General features: G+C 41.7%; 1 protein-coding gene and 1 long non-coding RNA gene across 2 annotated transcripts; both read right to left on the bottom strand.

The window, feature by feature from the left end:
* Positions 1-7,719: 7,719 nt before the first annotated feature.
* LOC111979259 (ras-related protein Rap-2b) lies at positions 7,720-13,807 on the bottom strand. Its single transcript, XM_024009672.3, has one exon. The coding sequence runs from the start codon at positions 13,494-13,496 to the stop codon at positions 12,948-12,950; it is 549 nt and encodes a 182-aa protein (XP_023865440.1). The 5' UTR covers positions 13,497-13,807; the 3' UTR covers positions 7,720-12,947.
* A 638-nt stretch (positions 13,808-14,445) lies between these two features.
* On the bottom strand, positions 14,446-18,541 carry LOC139029268 (uncharacterized). Its single transcript, XR_011481562.1, has 2 exons — positions 18,153-18,541; positions 14,446-17,947 (listed from the first exon to the last, which is right to left on the bottom strand). It is a non-coding gene; the product is annotated as an uncharacterized lncRNA (long non-coding RNA).
* Between the last annotated feature and the right edge of the window lie 3,261 nt (positions 18,542-21,802).

Below are 21,802 nucleotides of genomic sequence, written 5' to 3'. Positions count from 1 at the left end.
TAAATTTAAACTCAGTTTTTCACAATTAATTTAATCCTGGTAAAAATTCCCTGTTTTAGGTCAATTAGGATCACCACTTTATGTTAAGAATGTGAAATGTCAGAATAATAGTGGAGAGAATGATTTATTTCAGCTTTTATTTCTTTCATTACATTCCCAGTGGGTCAGAAGTTTACATACACTCAATTAGTATTTGGTAGCATTGCATTTAAATTATTTAACTTGGGTCAAACGTTTCAGGTAGCCTTCCACAAGCTTCRGGCAWGCTTCCCACAATAAGCTGGGTGAATTATGGCCCATTCCTCCTGACAGAGCTGGTGTAACTGAGTCAGGTTTGTAGGCCTCCTTGCTCGGACATGCTCTTTCAGTTCTGCACACACATTTTCTATACGATTGAGGTCAGGACTTTGTGATGGCCACTCCAATACCTTGACTTTGTTGTCCTTAAGCCATTTTGCCACAACTTTGGAAGTATGCTTGGGGTCATTGTCCATTTGGAAGCTTTAACTTCCTGACTGATGTCTTGAGATGTTGCTTCAATATATCCACATAATTTTCCTGCCTCATAATGCCATCTATTTTGTGAAGTGCACCAGTCCCTCCTGCAGCAAAGCACCACGACAACATGATTCTGCCACCCCCGTTCTTCATGGTGGATGGTGTTCTTCGGCTTGCAAGCTCTCCCTTTTTCCTCCAAAACATAAACGATGGTTATTATGGCCCAACAGTTCTATTTTTCTTTCATCAGACCAGAGGACATTACTCCAAAAAGTACACATCTTGTCCCCATGTGCAGTTGCAAACCGTAGTCTGGCTTTTTTTATGGCGGTTTTGGAGCAGTGGCTTCTTTCCTTGCTGAGCGCCTTTCAGGTTATGTCGATATAGGACTCATTTCTCTGTGGATATAGATACTTTTGTAGCTGTTTCCTCCAGCATCTTCACAAGGTCCTTTGCTGTTGTTCTGGGATTGATTTGCACCTTTCGCACCAAAGTACATTAATCTCTAAGAGACAGAACGCATCTCCTCCTGAGCGGTATGGCGGCTATGTGGTCCCATTGTGTTTATATTTGCGTACTATTGTTTGTACAGATGAACGTTGGTACCTTCAGGCATTTGGAAATTGCTCCCAAGGATGAACCAGACTTGTGGAGGTCTACACTTTTTTTTCTGAGGTCTTGGCTGACTTTTTTTTTCTTCCCATGATGTCACGCAAAGAGGCACTGAGTTTTGAAGGTAGGCCCTTGAAATACATCCACACCTCCAATTGACTCAAATGATGTCAGTTAGCCTATCAGAAGCTTCTAAAGCCATGACATAATTTTCTGGAATTTTCCAAGCTGTTTAAAGCCACAGTCAACTTAGTGTATTGTAAACTTCTGACCCACTGGAATTGTGATACAGTGAAATTAATAAGTGAAGTAGATCTGTCTGGAAACAATTGTTGGAAAAATGACTTTGTCATGCACAAAGTAGATTTCCTAACCGGACTTGCCAAATCTATAGTTTGTTAACAAGAAATATGTGGAGTGGTTGAAAACGAGTTTTAATACTCCAACCTAAGTGTATGTGAACTTCCGACTTCAACTGTATATATATATTCAAATTCATAACATTAATTTCACATGAATTGCACTAACCACAGAGAACAACATTTCAAAAGAGCAACATTACAACTCCAGATAGGAAAGAGAGCGAAAGAGAGAGAGATAAGTGAACATAAGAACAATGACAAAAAAAAATAACGACAAAAATAAAAATCGCCATTAATGTACTTCACCATACACAAACCAAAACATCAGAGTAGGTKATTCTTGAAAATACTGGACTATGTAAGAAAAWWWWWWWWWTTATCAAAACAGATCATCGAAAAATAGGAAAACAACAGTCGAACAGGGAGAAATACTTACAGAACTATAACAACAATTGCTTGACTGCCTGGCTTTAAGAGAGAAACGAGAGAAATCGAGAGAGAGAGAGTGGGGCAGAGAGAGAGGGATGGATGGATAGATAGGAGCGAGTAAGACTGGAGCCAGAGAGGCACGCCACCGCAAGCCAACACAGGCTCCGAGATGGCGCTAGCTGAGCTCTGCTGAACCAACCCGCGTGGCAGGATTTCTGAGAGAATGAGAGGCAAACAAGGACGTGCCAATTAGTCTCGGTGGCATGCAGATTATGACCCTGATCTTTGAAACCGGTCCTCCTTAGCTCTGTTTCTAGCACAAACATGGAAATAGAAAGAGGGAGAGACTGCTATTACTCAGTGGGTAAAAAGGCAGGTGACAACTGACAAATCAAGCTCGAAAATCAAATCAAATGTTATTGGTCACATGCCCTGAATACAACAGGTTTAAACCTTACTGTGAAAATGTTTACTGAATAAGCCCTTAACCAACAGTGCAGTTAAGAAAATAGAGTTAAGAAAATATTTACTAAATAAACTGAAGTCAAAAAAGTAACACAATAAAATAACAATAACGAGGCTATATACCGGGGGTACTGGTACCAAGTCAATGTGCTGGGGTACAGGGTAGTCGAGGTAATTGAGGTAACTTGTACATGTAGGTAGGGGTAAAGTGACTGTGTATAGATAATAAACAGCGAGCAGCAGCAGTGTAAAAACAAAGGGGGGTCAATGCAAATAGTCGGGGTGGCCATTTGATGAATTGTTCTGCAATCTTATGGCTTGGGGGTAGAAGCTGTTAAGGAGCCTTTTGGACCTATTCTTGGCGCCCCGGTACCGCTTGCCGTGCGGTGGCAGAGAGAACTGGTGACTGGTGTCTTTGACCATTTTCTTGGCCTTTCTCTGACACCGCCTAGCATACAGTCGTGGCCAAAACTTTTGAGAATGACACAAATATTATTTTCACAAAGTCTGCTGCCTCAGTGTCTTTAGATATTTTTGTCAGATGTTACTGTGGAATACTGAAGTATAATTACAAGCATTTCATAAGTGTAAAAGGCTTTTATTGACAATTAAATGAAGTTGAGTGTTGACCCTTCTTTTTCAAGACCTCTGCAATCCGCCCTGGCATGCTGTCAATTAACTTCTGGGCCACATCCTGACTAATGGCAGCCCATTCTTGCATAATCAATGCTTGGAGTTTGTCAGAATTTGTGGGGTTTTGTTTTTCCACCTGCCTCTTGAGGATTGACCACAAGTTCTCAATGGTATTAAGGTCTGGGGAGTTCCCTGGCCATGGATCCAAAATATCAATGTTTTGTTCCCCGAGCCACTTAGTTATCACTTTTGCCTTATGGCAAGGTGCTCCATCATACTGGAAAAGGCATTGTTTGTCACCAAACTGTTCCTGGATGGTTGGGAGAAGTTGCTCTCGGAGGATGTGTTGGTACCATTCTTTATTRATGGCTGTGTTCTTAGGCAAAATTGTGAGTGAGCCCACTCCCTTGGCTGAGAAGCAACCACACACATGAATGGTCTCAGATGCTTTACTGTTGGCATGAACAAGGACTGATGGTAGCACTCACCTTGGTCTTCTCCGGACAAGCTTTTTTTTCGCGGATGCCCAGACAATCGTAAAGGGGATCATCAGAGGTAAATGACTTTACCCCTCCTCAGCAGTCCAATCCTGTACCTTTTACAGAATATCAGTCTGTCCGTTGATGTTTTCCTGGAGAGAATGGGCTTCTTTGCTGCCTTTTTTGACACAGAGGCCATCCTCCAAAAGTCTTCGCCTTCACCTGTGCGTGCAGATGCACTCACACCTGCCTGCTGCCATTCCTGAGCAAGCTCTGTATTGGTGGTGCCCGATCCCGCAGCTGAATCAACTTTAGGAGACGGTCCTGGCGCTTGCTGGACTTTCATGGGCACCCTGAAGCCTTCTTCACAAAATTGAACCGCTCTCCTTGAGTTCTTGATGATCCGATAAATGGTTGATTTAGTGCAATCTTACTGGCAAATATCCTTTCCTGTGAAGCCTTTTTGTGGCAAAGCATGATTGATGCACGTGTTTACTTGCAGTAACCATGCTTGACAGAGGAAGAACAATGATTCCAAGCACCACCCTCCTTTTGAAGCTTCCAGTCTGTTATTCAAACTCAATCAGCATGACAGAGTGATCTCCAGCTTGTCCGTCAACACTCACACCTGTGTTAACGAGAGAATCACTGACATGATGTCAGCTGGTCTGGATGGCAGGAAGCTTGGCCCCAGTGATTTAGCTGGGCCATACGCACTACCCTCTGCAGCGCCTTACAGTCGGATGCCGAGCAGTTGTAATACCAGGTGGTGATGCAATCAGTCAGGATGCTCTCAGTGGTGCAGCTGTAGAACTTTTTCAGGATCTGAGGACCCATGCCAAATCCTTTCAGTCTCCTGAGGGGGAATAGGCATTGTCGTGCCCTCTTCATGACTGTCTTGGCGTGTTTGGACCATGATAGTTTGTTGGTGATGTGAACACCAAGGAACTTGAAGCTCTCGACCCGCTCCACTACAGTCCCGTCGTTGTGAATGGGGGCATGTTCGGCCCTGCTTTTCCTGTAGTCCACGATCAGCTCCTTTGTCTTGCTAATGTTACAGGGGAGCTCAGTGACTTTCAACGTGGCACCGTCATAGGATGCCACCTTTCCAACAAGTCAGTTTGTCAAATTTCTGCCCTGCCCGAGCAACATCTAGTGGAAAGCCTTCCCAGAAGAGTGGAGGCTGTTATAGAAGCAAAGAGGGGACCAACTCCAATTCTAAATAAATMACCAACAGTGTCACCAGCAAGCACCCCCACACCATCACACCTCCTCCTCCATGCTTCATGGTGGGAACCACACATGCGTAAATCATCCASTCATCTACTCTGCGTCTCACAAAGACATGGTGGTTGGAACAAAAAATCTCAAATTTGTACTCATCAGACCAAAAGACACATTTCCACCGGTCTAATGTTCATTGCTCGTGTTTCTTGGCCCAAGCAAGTCTCTTCATATTATTGGTGTCCTTTAGTAGTGGGTTCTTTGCAGCAATTCAACCATCTGCTCTGAACAGTTGATGTTGAGATGTGTCTGTTACTTGAACTATGTGAAGCATTTATTTGGGCTGCAATTTCTGAGGCTGGTAACTCTAATGAATAAGTAGAGGTAACTCTGGGTCTTCCTTTCCTGTGATGGTCCTCATGAGAGCCAGTTTCATCTTAGAGCTAAATGGTTTTTGCGACTGCATTTGAAGAAACTTTCAAAGTTCTTGATATTTTTCGTATTGACTAACTTTTATGTCTTAAAGTAATGATGGACTGTTGTTTCTCTTTGCTTATTTGAGCTGTTCTTGCCATAATATGGACCTGGTCTTTTACCAAATAGGGCTATCCCCCCTACCTTGGTATACCCCCCTACCTTGTCACCACACAACTGATTGGCTCAAACCCATTAAGGAAAGAAATTCTACAAATTAACTTTTAACAGGGCACACCTGTTAATTGAAATGCATTCCAGGTGACTACCTCATGAAGCTGGTTAAATAAATTGTGGCTTAGACAATGAGGAAGCCCTTTACACACATGGAAGTGCTTCAAAGTGTTAYACACAGAATCGAACTTGATCCCTTGAATTATGTCTTGGCCAGTGGTACCAATACCAATTGCATGGGATCGATTGATGATTGATTGTTGGGGCAGAATCTCACCCAGTGTTATGTATACCGCCAAGATTTTGAGTTTTTATTATACCTGATAAATCTTATGCCTAGATGATTTGCCACTTCAAKTGCATCCTGGTAGAGAATGATAGACAATGATGAGGGGGACTCTTGTAACAGTACTTTTCCTATACAGTTTTTTCATCTGTCACATCCTCTAAAACATTGCCAACAGAGACATGAATTTTTGCCTGTTTTGTATTGCATCTTTGTATTGCATCTTTGCCTGTTTGTATTGGTCTTTCATAGTTGAGATGAGACGATTGTGGACRACACGAAAAGGAGGACCGAGCACGCCCCCATTCTCATCGACGGGGCTGTKGTGGAGCAGGTTGAGAGCTTCAAGTTCCTTAGTGTCCACATCAGAGGAAGACCCTAAAAATTGTCAGACTCCAGCCACCCTAGTCATAGACTGTTCTCTCTGCTACCGCACGGCAAGCGGTATCGGAGCGCCAAGTCTAGTTCCAAAAGGCTTCTTAACAGCTTCTACCCCCAAGCCATAAGACTCCTGAACAACTAATCAAATGGCTACCCAGACTATTTGCATTGAATCAAATCAAATGTATTTATATAGCCCTTCTTACATCAGCTGATATCTCAAAGTGCTGTACAGAAACCCAGCCTTAAACCCCAAACAGCAAGCAATGCAGGTGTAGAAGCACGGTGGCTAGGAAAAACTCCCTAGAAAGGCCAAAACCTAGGAAGAAACCTAGAGAGGAACCAGGCTATGAGGGGTGGCCAGTCCTCTTCTGGCTTTGCCGGGTGGAGATTATAACAGAACATGGCCAAGATGTTCAAATGTTCATAAATGACCAGCATGGTCAAATAATAATAATCACAGTAGTTGTCGCAGGGTTGCAACAAGTCAGCACCTCAAGGAGTAAATGTCAGTTGGCTTTCATAGTCGATCATTAAGAGTATCTCTACCGCTCCTGCTGTCTTTAGAGAGTTGAAAACAGAGTCTGGACAGGTAGCACGTCGGTGAAAGGTCAGGGTTCTATAGCGCAGCAGAACAGTTGAAACTGGAGCAGCAGCACGGCCAGGTGGACTGGGGACAGCAAGGAGTCATCATGCCAGGTAGTCCTGAGGCATGGTCCTAGGCTCAGGTCCTCCGAGAGAGAGAAAGAAGAGAGAGAGAGAAAAATTAGAGAGACCATACTTAAATTCACACAGGACACCGGATAAGACAGGAGAAGTACTCCGATATAACAGACTGACCCTAGCCCCCAACACATAAACTACTGCAGCAAAAATACTGGAGGCTGAGACAGGAGGGGTCAGGAGACACTGTGGCCCCTCCGATGATACCCGGACAGGGCCAAACAGGCAGGATATAACCCACCCACTTTGCCAAAGCACAGCCCCCACACCACTAGAGGGATAACTTCAACCACCAACTTACCATCCTGAGACAAGGCTGAGTATAGCCCACAAAGATCTCCGCCACGGCACAACCCAAGGGGGGGCGCCAACCCAGACAGGAAGATCACGTCAGTGACTCAACCCACTCAAGTGACGCACCCCTCCTAGGGACGGCAAGGAAGAGCACCAGTAAGCCAGTGACTCAGCCCCTGTAATAGGGTTAGAGGCAGAGAATCGCAGTGGAGAGAGGGGAACCGGCCAGGCAGAGACACAAGGGCGGTTCGTTGCTCCAGAGCCTTTCCGTTCACCTTCACACTCCTGGGCCAGACTACACTCAATCATATGACCGACTGAAGAGATGAGTCTTCAGTWAAGACTTAAAGGTTGAGACCGAGTCTGCGTCTCTCACATGGGTAGGCAGACCATTCCATAAAAATMGAGCTCTATAGGAGAAAGCCCTGCCTCCAGCTGTTTGCTTAGAAATTCTAGGGACAATTAGGAGGCCTGCGTCTTGTGACCATAGCGTACGTGTAGGTATGTACGGCAGGACCAAATCGGAACGATAGGTACAGTGGGGGGAAAAAGTATTTAGTCAGCCACCAATTGTGCAAGTTCTCCCACTTAAAAAGATGAGAGAGGCCTGTAATTTTCATCATAGGTACACTTCAACTATGACAGACAAAATGAGAAGAAAAAAAAACAGAAAATCACATTGTAGGATTTTTAATGAATTTATTTGCAAATTATGGTGTAAAATAAGTATTAATTAGGCTTTGGATGGTTATAAATACACCAAGTCACTACAAAGATAGTAGTCCGTCATTCCTAACTCAGTTACCAGAGAGGAAGGAAACTGCTCAGGGATTTCACCATGAGGCCAATGGGGATTTTAAAACAGTTACAGAGTTTAATGGTTGTGATATGAGAAAACTGAGAATGGGTCAACAACATTGTAGTTACTCCACAATATTAACCGAAATGACAGAGTGAAAAGAAAAACTTGTACAGAAGAAKATTTTTCCAAATCTTGCATCCTGTTTGCAAAAAGGTAATACTAAAGTAATATTGCAAAAAAATGTGGCAAAGCAATTAAGTTCTTGTCCTGAATAGAAAGTGGAAAATCGAACACAACACATTACTTCATATTTTAAAGCACGGTGGTGGCTGTATCATGTTATGGGTATTCTTGTCATGGGCAAGGACTAGGGAGTTTTTAGGATAAAAATAAACCAAATACAGCTAAAGGCACAGGAAAAATCCTAGAGGAAAACCTGGTTCAGTCTGCTTTCCAACAGACACTGGGAGACGAACTCACCTTTCAGCAGGACAATAACCTGAAAACACAAGGCCAAATCTACACTGGKGTTGCTTACCAAGACAACATTGAGTGGCCTAGAAACAGTTTTGACTTAACTTGGCTTGAAAATCTATGGAAACATTTGATAATGGCTGTCTGGCAACAATCAACAATTACATTTAACATTTACATTTAAGTCATTTAGCAGACGCTCTTATCCAGAGCGACTTACAAATTGGGAAGTTCATACATATTCATCCTGGTCCCCCCGTGGGGAATGAACCCACAACCCTAGCGTTGCAAGCGCCATGCTCTACCAACTGAGCCACACGGGACCAATCAAACTTGAACATAAAAAAAATTTAATAATGGGAAAATATTGTACAATCCAGGTGTGCAAAGCTCTTAGAGATTTACTCAAAAAGATTCACAGTTGTAATCACCTTAAAAGGTTATTCTACAAAGTATTTACCCAGGGGTGTGAATACTTATGTAAATTAGATATTTCTGAATTCATTTTTCAATAAATAAGCAAACATGTCCTAACATGTTTTCACTGTCATTATTGGGTATTGTGTGTAGATGGGTGACATCTTTATTTTATTCATTTTGAATTCAGGCTGTAATGCAACAAAATMTAGAATAAGGCGTATGAATACTTTCTGAAAGCACTGTATGTCACACACAGATCTTAGGCATGGATTCTGCCCTCAYTAGACAAGGTAGATCTATTAGAAACAGACGTCTACATGGGATTTATCATGAAGTTCATTATTCTGAAGTATTAGCAGCAGTATCTTGCAATCTAATCAMAACATACAGCAGGTGACTGCACACTCCTGTCATTAATTCCACAGGACAACATATCCACTTAATTTGTTCCATGGCAACGTTTTCTGATTCTKTAAAAAAAAAAAAAAAAWTWGTRCTACCCTATTGAGTGAAMGACTAGGCCAGGCCGAACAGTATGGTCCCAGACAGGCTCAATCAGCCTCCATTTTAAAACTGGAACTGTATATTTGTGTGATTTCTCAGAAAAGGGAAGCCTCACAGATGGTGAGAAGGTTGCATTGGTAGATGTAAGGCATGTCACAGCGCATTAGTATGACAAGGGTCACCCAGTTCACCAAGGAAGCTGAACCTTGGTGGTGATGCACTCGAGGGTTCTACTCATGTGACCCCCCTAAAGGCGGAAGGGAAGGAAACCATGTTAGCTGCTGTTGAACTTAGTGGGATGTTCTTGTAAGGAATAGATATGGAGATCAATTATTTCCTGGCCTCGCACTTCTCTCTATCTTGTAAACACTTACTGATATTTATACACACAACTCAATAACCATAAAGTATACCCGCATGCACACATTAGAATCTCCTTGATAGTATGGAGGATATAATCTGTCAATTCCTTCTCCATTTCACCACAGTTCACCTTCTCTCCCTTCCTCCGCCATGACTATGCTGCATCTACCTTAATTTATGGAATGTCTTGCCTCCAACCCCTCAGCATGATAAAGCTTTGACTGTTCACTTTATGGGCATATACATACAAGCCCCAAACACTCGGGCTTGGCACTTCCCAGAAAATCAGTCTCTCTGCTTCTTTCAAACACAAACACCCCCACACATCTGATTTCACCCTCTCTGTTGAGTGTGTTTCCCAGTACTCGGCCCTGCATCTCTCTCTCTCTCACACACACACACACAGTGTCACAAACGTCCGTCTGTTTGCTGCTGATTCGGCCTGGCTCCAGACACAGAAAGTATCCTCTGTGCCCTCCTGACTCCCTCTACCCAGAAAACATGTGGTGGGAAGAGGGAAGTACCCCTTACCAACTGAACACCCAGCCTGCCCTCTACTCAAACAGCTGGAGGGAGGAAAAAGTCTACTGAATAGGTTGACTATACCACAGAAAAATATTATGTTCAACCATTGACAAAGCAAAGAGGAATTCATGTGTCAGAGCGATTTAAAGAGATCAACATGCTTATGAAATTGAAATAGGGTGGAAATTAAGTTATTTGTTGAGGTTTGAAAAAGGAGAAGTCTGTTAAGAGTCAGGCCTAGCCCTGAGGTATGAGGCAAAAGTAAATCAGAAATACAATGCCTAATGCCAATGACCACAGCCGTATTCATTACGCCAATTCTGTTGCAAAATGTTTCTTTAAACYGATGCCATAGCAAAGAAACAGGGAGGGACCTACCAGAATTTGTCCAATAACAACTTGTTTTCATTGCAAAATGCAACTCTTTGCACTAATGATTACACCCCACATGTTCAAGTGTAGCGTGTGCACAAGCATTCACACAACCACACCAACAGAATGAAGAGTACACACCAAAACTTTACATAAAATGCCTTTTGTATTAAAAGTTGTTCAATCCAGACAAGTGGGTGGTAAAAGGCTTGTCTGGGGTCAAAATTACAATTGAAATCAGGAATTCACATTTCAGAAAGAAACTATTTCTAAGATAAAAACAAACATGGCTTACTTTTTGCTGAAGCCACAACATAAAGCTGTTTGGGTTCATACTCTCAGTGAAGGAATACCAGTGTGTGGGGGGGGGGGGGAGGCCAAACTTTGCCCTGAAATAACTGTTATTCCATCTACACCTCAACTTCCTCATCGAAAAAGACAAAAAGGGACGGTACATTTTATTTCAAATCACTTTTTGACCGCACGCCTTTTTGATTTGAACACCATGTCTTAATCACTGGAAAATATAAACAGCTGGGTTTAACAATTTAAAATCTTACAAACAGGGTTGTCAAACTATTTAATAATTGAATTTCTGTCTTTAAAGAAAATATCTTTTAACTTCAATTATCTAAAAACGCATCAACTTCGACTTTCTCACATTTGTACTAGCATAGACCCTATTTTACATAATGTGAGGCGTTTGTATTGTGCCTGCCATTGGTTGYYACACAGCATACTCTTGAATACAGGGTGGGTGTCATGTTTTGGCTAAATGTACTAAAATAACAGAAATTCCAGCTTTCAAATGGTACCACAAAGATGATTTTTCCACACATCAATTTTTTTGTCATGAATTAGAATAGCAGTTGTTTGAAATTACACTGTCAATATTCCATATGAAACCTATTGAAKTCATAGAAATATACATCATAGAAAAGACATTCCCATTTAAGTTGACATTCAACGGTGAGTGGACCGGTGGCCATCTTTGTGAAAGTAAAAATGTAAATTTCAATGGTGTACCACCAGCTAAATTCCACTGGTCTGAAGGGACAGTTCCATTCTATGAATTATATTTCTAAAGATTCAAATGACACCCAACCTGTATTTAAGAGTATGCTGTGTCTCAACTGATGGCAGGCACAACACATATACCTCAGAATATGTCAATTGGAGTTTACACGTTTTAGATAAAAGACATTAAAACGTTTTTTTATTTATTAATAGTTTGACAATCCTGTTAAACTTTTAAATTATATCAAACTCAACCATTTATATTTGTCAGTGATGAAGAAACGTCTCACGGTATGTTGGGGTATGKTAAATGGGTCAACTTTGAGCACCTCTATCTCCTGAATGTTTTGGCCTTCAGTTCCAAAATGTCACTTTCTGACCTCCTCTTCCATGGGCAAATGTGTACGAAAAGTTTKGTTTCGTTTAGTTCAAATCAAAAAGGAGTGAGGTCAAAAAGTCATTGAAATCAAACGGAACGACCCGGAAGTAACCCTCTTTCACTATGAGCCCAACTGAAATGAAAATGAAACCGTAAAGTACTGTTGTGATCGTAGGGCTCCTTGGTTGGCACATACAGACACAGGTGTATTTCTTAGGAAGGCACTTGACATGGGGTCCTGTTTCCCCACCCATGTCACATCAGTAAGGTCCTTGTTTGTGCACATTGAAGAGTGAGACGGGCAGGGGAAGTTAAATCCAACGTTACCAAATCCTGAAGAAAAACACAAAAAAGCAATCCACAACACTACATGGCCTGACAACACATCTTGGTAGGACTTTTTTTCTGCAGGTAATACACAATTTCTTGATGTTTAGGCTATGTGTTATGTTTAGTCATTTTAATTAGTTGCTCAGTTTTAGGCTAGTTCCAGTGACCAGTGCATATTCACCGAGTTTGGGGTTTATTTGACACTAAAAATCCAAACATGAGTTTTTGCATGGAGGGGGGGGGGTCCTTGAGCCCATCAGAATCTACACAAAAAGTGACCAATCCCTGTTCAGCAAAGGGATTAATCCTCTAATCCCTCTCCAGGCCAGAAGGACCCGCCCAGAAACCATGAAAAAGTACAACTCAACAGTAATCAAACCCCACCAAAGTTCCATAACAAAAAAAGTGTCTCTTAGGTTTTACAATAAGACATTCCCAGTGAGGCACGTTTCCAGAAAAAGTGTCAATTACAAAGCTGTGTGATATTTTTTWAAATCTCAAACATTCAAGTACTTTGTCATGTAAACACTTTTTAGGCTATTTCAATATAAATTGTTGTCATCGTCGATTGTTGTGTGCAAATAGCTTTCCAATAATACTGACGGTCGCATTATCAAAAAGAGGCCGTATAATTTTGTTATCAACAAGTTATCAAAACAGGCCTTGTTTTTTTATGAGTTTTACTTAGCTAGATAACAATCACAGTTGCAAACTTAAAGATGTTTTCTTAGAAAAGAACACAAGAACAACAGCGATCTCCACCGCTGGGTAAAGAGGAATAGTTCATCTGTCTCACGATTTCTGCGAACAGTTCGTCGACCAAGCCTTTATTTTTGGCAGAAGTTTCCATAAACGGGCAATTCCACTCCTGAGCCAGCACCTTGCCTTCCCCGGAAGAGACCTCTCTCTCGCCTTCCAAGTCCACTTTATTTCCAACCAATACCATGGGCACTCGCTCGTATCTTTTCACTCGGATGATTTGATCCCTCAACGCCTTGATGTCTTGGAAGCTCTGCTGGTTGACSAGACTGTAGACCAAAATAAACCCCTGCCCGTTTTTGATGTACAGGTCTCGCATGGAGGCGAACTGTTCGGTCCCCGCCGTGTCCAGTATCTCCAGAACAGAGGGAGACGAGTCCACCTCGATCTCCTTTCGGTAAAAATCCTCTATTGTGGGGTCGTATTTCTCAATGAAGGATCCCGTCACAAACTGGACAGTCAATGCAGATTTGCCCACGCCGCCCGAGCCCAACACGACCACTTTATACTCCCTCATGGCTTCAGAAAACAGACAGCCCCTCTCCACGAATCCTCTACCCACCCGATGTTTTCAGACTGCAGAAAGGCAGCTCTTTCAAGGGTGGGAGTTGTCAAATCCCTCGGCGGAAACGCTTTCGAGGGTCGTCTCCGAAGGTCCTGGTAAGAATCCGAAGAGAGCGGCCGTTTCCGAACATTAATAATATAACGTGTAGCACATTTCCCGTTGTTTGTACTGTGCCACGGTGTTAAAAAGCGTGATCTCTTCGATGGCTGGCGTTTCCTGCACACAGTTTCTCAACGCAAGACAACTAACGTCACGAACAAGGGCTTAGTTCTGTGATTTCTTAAAGGGGCAGTCACCCAAAACATTAGTCAACGCAAATATCAGTCACCTGGGGCCTCGTTTATAAACCGTGCTTACATACAAGATATACCCCAAAAATGTGCTTGCGCCAGTTAACGCAAAKAACCTGACGTGAGAATGTGTTCACCACCCTGCAAACTTGAGACATCAGCTGTTCGAATACCCATGCTAACATACTGTATACAAGAGTATATACTACATATTATTAGGTCATTTTAGTATACTGTAAACAAACCGTATCCTTTCAGTTGAGTGTACTAGCGCTTCGCCTGTCTACTGGAAGTTGAGATATGCWACTTCTTGCTAGCTTGTTAGGATAGCTAACAAATTGCTAGCTAGACATCTTGTGACTTCATTAACAATGTCCATTGAGAACGAACAACGACTATGCCGCTTAGCTAAGAATGACGTGAATAATCAAGTCATTAAACGCTGAGTAGTTAGTTAGATAGCATATAATATACTGGCAAGTTCGATATATTACTAGCCAACTAACGTTAGGACTGTAGCTAGCAAACATACTGGTAGATACAAGCAACTGCTGTAATAATATGCTATGCGGTTCGTAAGGCTAGCGTAGCTAACAAATTGTCAAACAACATAACGTGTAAGGTAATTTATTTGAAAAGGCATTACTTTATTACATTGTTCAACATTTGTCATAATTAGTTAAAGCAATAAATATGTATCCGCTCTCATCAGACTCTGGCTGCATATTTTCCACCATTTTCTTCAAATCTGAAAATGTTTTAAAGCCACGCCCATTTTCTGAAGTATTGAATTATGGGCCCCAAAAGCAAGGAAATAGTGTCCACTGCTTGGCAAATGTACGACATTCGGGAACTTTTGGCATACTAACTATATCCATACTATGACCAATAAACATACTACATTTGTCACAAATAGTATGGTTAGGACAGACAAAATGTATTCACTGTTTAACGGATTTTCCCCCCAGAAAAGTGAGGCGGGCGAAAAAAAATAAATGTATATATAAAAATTAAGTGCATAAGGAATAACAGTGCTTTACCACATTGTCCTAGGCACTTGTACAGGCTCTAGGCCTACCATGTGAGCTTCAAGAGTTATATTATTCCATGCGAAAACCTACACAATTTTTCTTAAATAGAATGCATATGTTGCAATGTTGTTATAACCATGAGAAATTAAACACAATGGGAAGCATAACTTGTGACAGTTTCTTTTCCTGATTTAAAAAAAATCAGATAATCAAGAACAGCTTCACAAGACACCATAACTAAAGTTGGCCGTGTGCAGTAGATCACCTACTGGGTGTCAATAAACAATGTAGAATCATCTGGAAATGAAAATGACGGCCAATGTTCTGTGGTCAGACGCAATAGCACAATCACCTGCTGCTCTTTACTGTTCAACAGCACGGAGTGTTTTGCCCTTTATWTGTTGTTTATTCTGGTCTCTAGGGTGTTCATTTATTTGAAAGATTTATTGGAGCTCTCGTAATGAACTGCTTTCCTCCTTGCTTACACACTGGGCACATTGGCCTGACATGTTGAAAATGTTTGAGCCTCACCAACTCTTCCCCCCTCAAGAAAATCTGGACATCAACAATGGACACACACACACACACATCTGGGAATAACACTGATTGCTGAGTAATTCTGCGTCTCTACTTGCATTCCACAGGTTAGCCCCTTGAAAGCAACGATCTGCTCATGATATGGATTGTCTTCTTGGAAAATCTCTGAAGCACATGTAAAGGCCTATCCTTGTCAGTGGTGTCCAAGCTGTACAGATCATCACATTTCTGGTGCTCACATCTGTCTGCTGTCAATGTTGGATCAGGCACAAACCTTAATTTCATAAATTGTTCTTCTGGCAAGCYTGAAGGATTRATTAAGCAGTACCAGCATGGATCTTCTCCCTCGCATTTCTTGATCTGTACCATGTATTATGACATTTTGAGACGTCTGTCCTGGAATTGCTTGTACTGTTCCTTGTCAAGGCCTTTTCTGCTGAGGTCATGCATCATGTCAACTTCTGTATCAATGATGTTGAATTGTGCAATATTGGCAATTTCTTCCCGTGTTGCGGCCTGATGTACCTCAACGTGGGTTCCTTTCCACTTTAGGCGCTCAAACCGGAAAATCGCAAGAGCTGCAACAGGATGCATACTCTTTTCAAAATCCTCTTTCAGATCTGGCTGTTTGGTGGCTGTTTTACGTAGGCTTGTCATCGTGCTACACTTCTTCACACGCTTCTTATTTGATTCTTCCATCRTCTCCCTCGCCYGGGCTGTTCCCTGAAGCGCCAAGTTTAGAAGGGAATTAACTCTCTCGGGCAGGGTTGGCCCAGCTGTCATCTGGTGCTGTTCTACAGGCCATAAGCATGTCAAGATCCAGTTGAACAAACAAGGAGTGTGTGGCATGCTTGAARAGAGACATATGTGGTTCTGTGATCTGGCCCACCATCAAATTGAATGATCAAGATTGTAGTTCTCTCCTCTGAGGATGCTGAGATTTAACTGTGTCGAAGGGGCTGGATGGCTGGAAAACCTTGTCCTTGACAGTGACATTAATTTTCCCATCACAGAATGAACTAGATGGAGATGCTGGGATCAACATGACAGATGGTACAAGTCGACAGATGGCACAAGTCCGCTGATGTGGTGATCATGGTCGGCAGCTGCTAGAACTGGCCCACTCACAGGAGCAATGCTTGGATGTCTGACTCTGTTACAGGTCCCAAAAGGCTGGCCAGGTTCTCCGACAAGGATGATTTCTTATCATCCACACATAACATTTCACAGTTCTTCTGCCACATGCAYGCAAACTGTTTAATGTAGTTCCACTGTACTGCAACAAACTTTYAGTCTTGATGTCCCTTATCACCCGAGGCTGAACCATGAACTTGAGGTCAAACCGTCCTATGTACTGGAGAGCAGATATGGACCATGGATTCTTGGGTGTAAACTGCAGTCTTAGCCACTGTAATGATGGGATTTTAACTTATGGTTAAGCCACTTTTCCACTGTGTCACGCAAGTCCTCAACTGATATAGCAAAAMGTAAGTACAAGTACTCCCCATGTCTGCGATCGTTGACCTGAGCTGTGTATTCATTAAAATACTTCTGTGCTTCATACCAAAAGGCCTGGAATGAGGATTGTGATTTGCCATTCAGCTTCCTCAAATCCATTTCAAGTCTGGGTCATCACCATCAAGGAGGAACAATGATACTTTCTCATCAAGTGAGCACTGTTCATCATTGTTCGCTGAACTCTTGTCATCTGTCAGAAACCGATACATTTCTCTCAGGAAGTGTAACGATGTGCTCTGGGAGTCAGGAAGCAAGTTCAGGAAGTGAATAATTTAATAGAAAAATGAAACATAATTTTAAAAAACATGAACAACGCACAGACATGAAGCTGGAACAGAAACAATAACYCCTGGAGAAGGAACCAAAGGGAGTGACATGTATAGGGAAGGTAATCAGGGAAGTGATGGAGTCCAGGTGAGTCTGATGACGCGCAGGTGCGCGTAACGATGGCGACAGGTGTGCACCATAACGAGCAGCCTGGTGACCTAGAAGCCGGAGAGAGAGCACACGTGACCGGAAGTAGCTGTTCACATTGGCAGCATGTGTGTATTTGTACAGGAATGCTTTTTGCATTGCACTAGTGTGGTATGTTGGTGTTTCTTATCTGTGTGGAGATGACAGAAGCTTGCCTGGTCTCATGAACACCATTGCTATGTGAGGATACCTTCCATATGAATGTCAGAGTGCCTAGGTAGTTACCACAGGCATACTTGTACAAAGTGAAAGTCAATGGAAGTTTCAAGTTTTCAATCCATTTCCTTCTCTGGAATCTATCTTCAGGAGAAAAGTCCAGTAGAAAGAGGGGGTGGTATTGGGGCACTTTCTCCAAAGCTTGTAACAGAGTGCTGTACTGGCGTCTGACCGGTCCGCATGATGCTCTCACAGTGTAGCATTAAAAGATCAGACTCTGGTGTAGGTGGTGGAGTGGGCTGTTGGTGACGTCTGGTCATTGCTTGATTCACCTTCTCCAAGTGGGATGCATCAGCTGCTATGGACTCTGTTAGACGCACCACATCTTCTCTGAGATCTAATGTGAACAAGGAATAGAGGCAGTTTTAGTTGAGGTTTAAAACATAAAGCTTACACTTACTTTTGAAAATAAACGTTTTACATTAAATGGTTACATTTTACAATATTAGACACAGCGTGTTTGACATTAATCTACAAGGAGTAGTAGTGTGCCACAAACTTCATTGATATAGAAGAATGACACAATACATTCATTAAAATACCTGTGAAGTGATTCCGGTGCGCCCAGGGCTGGGATATTGAGATAGAGAGCTGACTGCAATGATCCCGAGGCTGATCTTAACTTAGTTTTGGTGCCTTGTGTCGTGTTTCCTGGTATCTGTTGTAGGATCCACAGCCTTGTGGCAATTGCAGGAATCTGTCTGGTATGGRTAAGATTCTTTCTTTGAACTTCTGTAGATGGGGGTCCATATACCAGAGTGCTTTTGATAATCGGGTAACGAATGTCAATATGAACATGAAAAAGGGAGAAATATTATATTTCAGTCTGATTATCAGATTTTTATTATTATTATTAATACACAAATTAACATTCATGAACATTATTCACATAATATTGCATTCTATTATACATCCTATCATATAAAAAAAATAATTGAGAAAAAAAGTAATGAATGTATTATCTGTTCATTAATCTACTTAATTGTATAGCCTAACAAGGCTTGAACATATTAATACAATACAAATATAAAGGCCTATCATAGACTGTCCTTTCTAGGAAAAAATATGCTATCGTTAATAAAGGGCAATCATTCGAATTAGGTCAAGTTAAAGTCACACTGGGAAAAGTGGTTTCTCTCGTAATGTAATGTGATGTYTAGGGTAATAGAGTAGACTATTTGACATTTGTTTCTAATTCAAGAATGATTGACAATAAATAATTGTAATCAAATTAAAATCTTGATGTATAATGAGTTCATTACCTGAATGCATATCTATAGCCTATAGGTGTTAAAATATTCATACAAATATGACTAGGCCTCTCATAGACTAGGCCTTGTAAAAAAGAGGGTCAATCAAGTTAGGTCTGCCAAATGAATGTAGCATTGGAAAACATACATAAATCCAACCATAGAGTATAGCCTATCAAAAAAGTAGTTTATAACATGCACAAWTAGAAGCATCAATCTATATAGAGCAAGCTTGACTAAATTCCAGCCCAGTAACTTTCAGTGGCGGAACTAGAGTTTTAAACATGGGGTGGCCAAGGCTACTTCAGAAAAGTTGTGTGTAACCCTGACCTGGCATCTAAGGAGCATGAATGGATCCTATGATTCCTGATTAGAGGTAGAAGTGATAATTCACTTAACCCYGAGTTCTTCAATGTGGCAGATAGTGAGGTCCAAAAGGGTCACTTCGCTAGAATTCTTTAACATACTATGAGTAGTTAGTGTCTTTACCTTGGAACTGCAGCTCAATTTCTTTCTTTCTCTCTCATACACACACACACACACTGGAGAGACTTGGGTCACTGTTTCCATGAATATATAATATGGGTCTATAAGTATATTTTCAGAAAATAAAGCTCAAGTACCAAGGAGATAAGATAGCATTTGTGTGTTACATAAATTGCATAGTTTATTTACAAAACAAGTCKATTTACAAATAAAACACACTGCAATTTGACATAACAGGTATTAAGCATAAATGGAATTGGGAAAAAAATAAAAAATTGGTGCCCATCAATATTAAAAGTACAGTGTCATATTTATGCTCAAATATATTATGCTAACTAATAGCAAAGAAAGTTTTGGAATTGGCATAATCAAGACCAAATAAAATCTGTGTGTCATGATACCCTTTGGATTGATCATTTTAGAATGTCAGTGTACTAGCTAGTACACAGTGCAGGTTTTAATCATGACCAGAGGGACCGCCTAAGTGCCAAATTATCCTGGTAGATTTAAAACAGCATAATTCTGCGGTTCTGGTGAGAACTGGCTAAATGTTTCACAAGCTCATCCATGTTGAGGGAGAGTGCCCTCCTTGACTCAACACTGAATTCAGWGGTGACTTAACCMGTCATCAYCCATTGTTGTCRTYAGGTGGGTTTTAATCCGTGTTAAAGCTGAGAAGCTTCTCTCYRAAGAAGCACTGCTGACTGGTGTAACAACAGAAATCTTACAAAGTCGAAATAGCTCATGGAAGACCTCTTTATAAGGTTCTAGAAACACAACAAAGTCAAGGAGAGTAGACGGTCTGTCCCTTCCACTTTTCTCTCTCCTATCTAGAAGCCGCTTGGTTTGATGAACCTCATGTTTGAGGTCCTCTAAATCTGACTCAAAGGTCTGAGCAAAGGCAAACAGAGGCTCCTCATCCAAGAATGTTGTACTCTTTGGGTTGAGAGACTGGACCCCTTGCATTATCTCGCAATTCTTCTTTGGAAAACGCCCCCTGCAGCTCAGCTGTGAGACTGTCGAGCAGCTGATAAAAGATAGCTCTTTGGAAGCTCTCACCATCACTTTGGTCACTATTTMTCTGTCCTACAGTGCTCATCATCAATGAGTCGTGAAATCTTAAGCTTGTCTTTTACACACTGTTTGTACACGTATTTTGCGGTGCTCTACAATCTCTTCAACCTCTTTCCATAGTTCTCCAAAGTAACCGTCACTTCTGTAGTCCTGTAATGTGTCCGTAAGGGTACCTACTAGATCCACAGCCCTTGCTAGGTCAAGAGAGCTTGATTGGAGCATGTCAGAAAGACATTTGGCATCACCAAGCACTTTACAAAAGGTAACCAAWAGCCCTATGAAATGTAAATCTGAGAAAGAAGGCCCCTTGCCTCCACTGATCTATCACCACTATMTTCAAGTGTGATATCCTGTAGCACTCTCAGAACTGCTGGAAGCCTGTCCCTCAGATTACAGCATTGCCATGTATCTGCATGCCCACCATCCGTAAGTCTCTGTAGTTCCCCGGGCTGCTGCTGTGGATACAGCTCTTTCTGAACTGCAAGCCACTTGAGATGAACGTTTGAGCCAGATACAAAGTTATCAAGCTTCTGCAGGAGAGCAAAAAYGTGAACTGCCTCAGGCACTGATTTTACAGCATCGACAAGAACCAAATTCAAACAATGTGCATTACTGTGCACATAAAATGCWAATCTTGCACTGTTTTTAATCCGTGCAGACATACAGAATGCTTTCCGCTCATGACGGATGCACCGTCATAGCCTTGCCCCACAAGATTATTTCTGTAGTCCAGATCATGTTTTTGAAGGCAATCAATTATCATTTTTGAGGCCTGCTGCATCTAAGCTTTCAGCTGACTGAAAGTGTAAACAGCTTTCGTGGATGGCCCCGTTGTAATAGTACCTCACACCTAAAGGCATTTGTTTTTTCGATCTTTGGTTTCATCTGCAATTACACTAAAAACTTCACTTTCTTTTACTTCTCTTATTAGTTCACGTTGTTCCATCTCAGCTCAGCCCTCAAGACCTTCATTCTGGATTCGGTGGCTTGTGTACTTAGCATTGCCACATGCATTCATCTTTTTCTCTATGAGAGGGTCATGCTTTGCTATTCCTTCTAAGATTGTCCAAAAAAATGACCATTGTAGAGTCAGACTCTCGATGACGCTCTGCGCTGTATTTTGAGTGGCAGTTAATAGCAGCACATCTGTAATTGTTTTAATGTAAGTACAGTTTTCCTCCTTTCTTTTTCCGGTCCTCATTTATGACATCTAACATTGATAAGTTGCTGTCAATAGCCTTTTCATGCTGATTCCAAGCATACATAGCATTGATATGATGCTTGGCCTTCGAATAGAGCTTAAACCCAGAATCTTTAACAGCACCTTTTTCCAGTTACAAAAACCTGACTGTGATGTGAAGMCAGATTCAGGTGTATTTGGC

The sequence above is a fragment of the Salvelinus sp. IW2-2015 genome, linkage group LG19, assembly GCF_002910315.2.
Source record: "Salvelinus sp. IW2-2015 linkage group LG19, ASM291031v2, whole genome shotgun sequence".
Taxonomy (NCBI): domain Eukaryota; kingdom Metazoa; phylum Chordata; class Actinopteri; order Salmoniformes; family Salmonidae; genus Salvelinus; species Salvelinus sp. IW2-2015.
The sequence above is the reverse complement of the archived record's forward strand: the minus strand, read 5'-3'. Positions and strand labels throughout refer to the sequence as shown.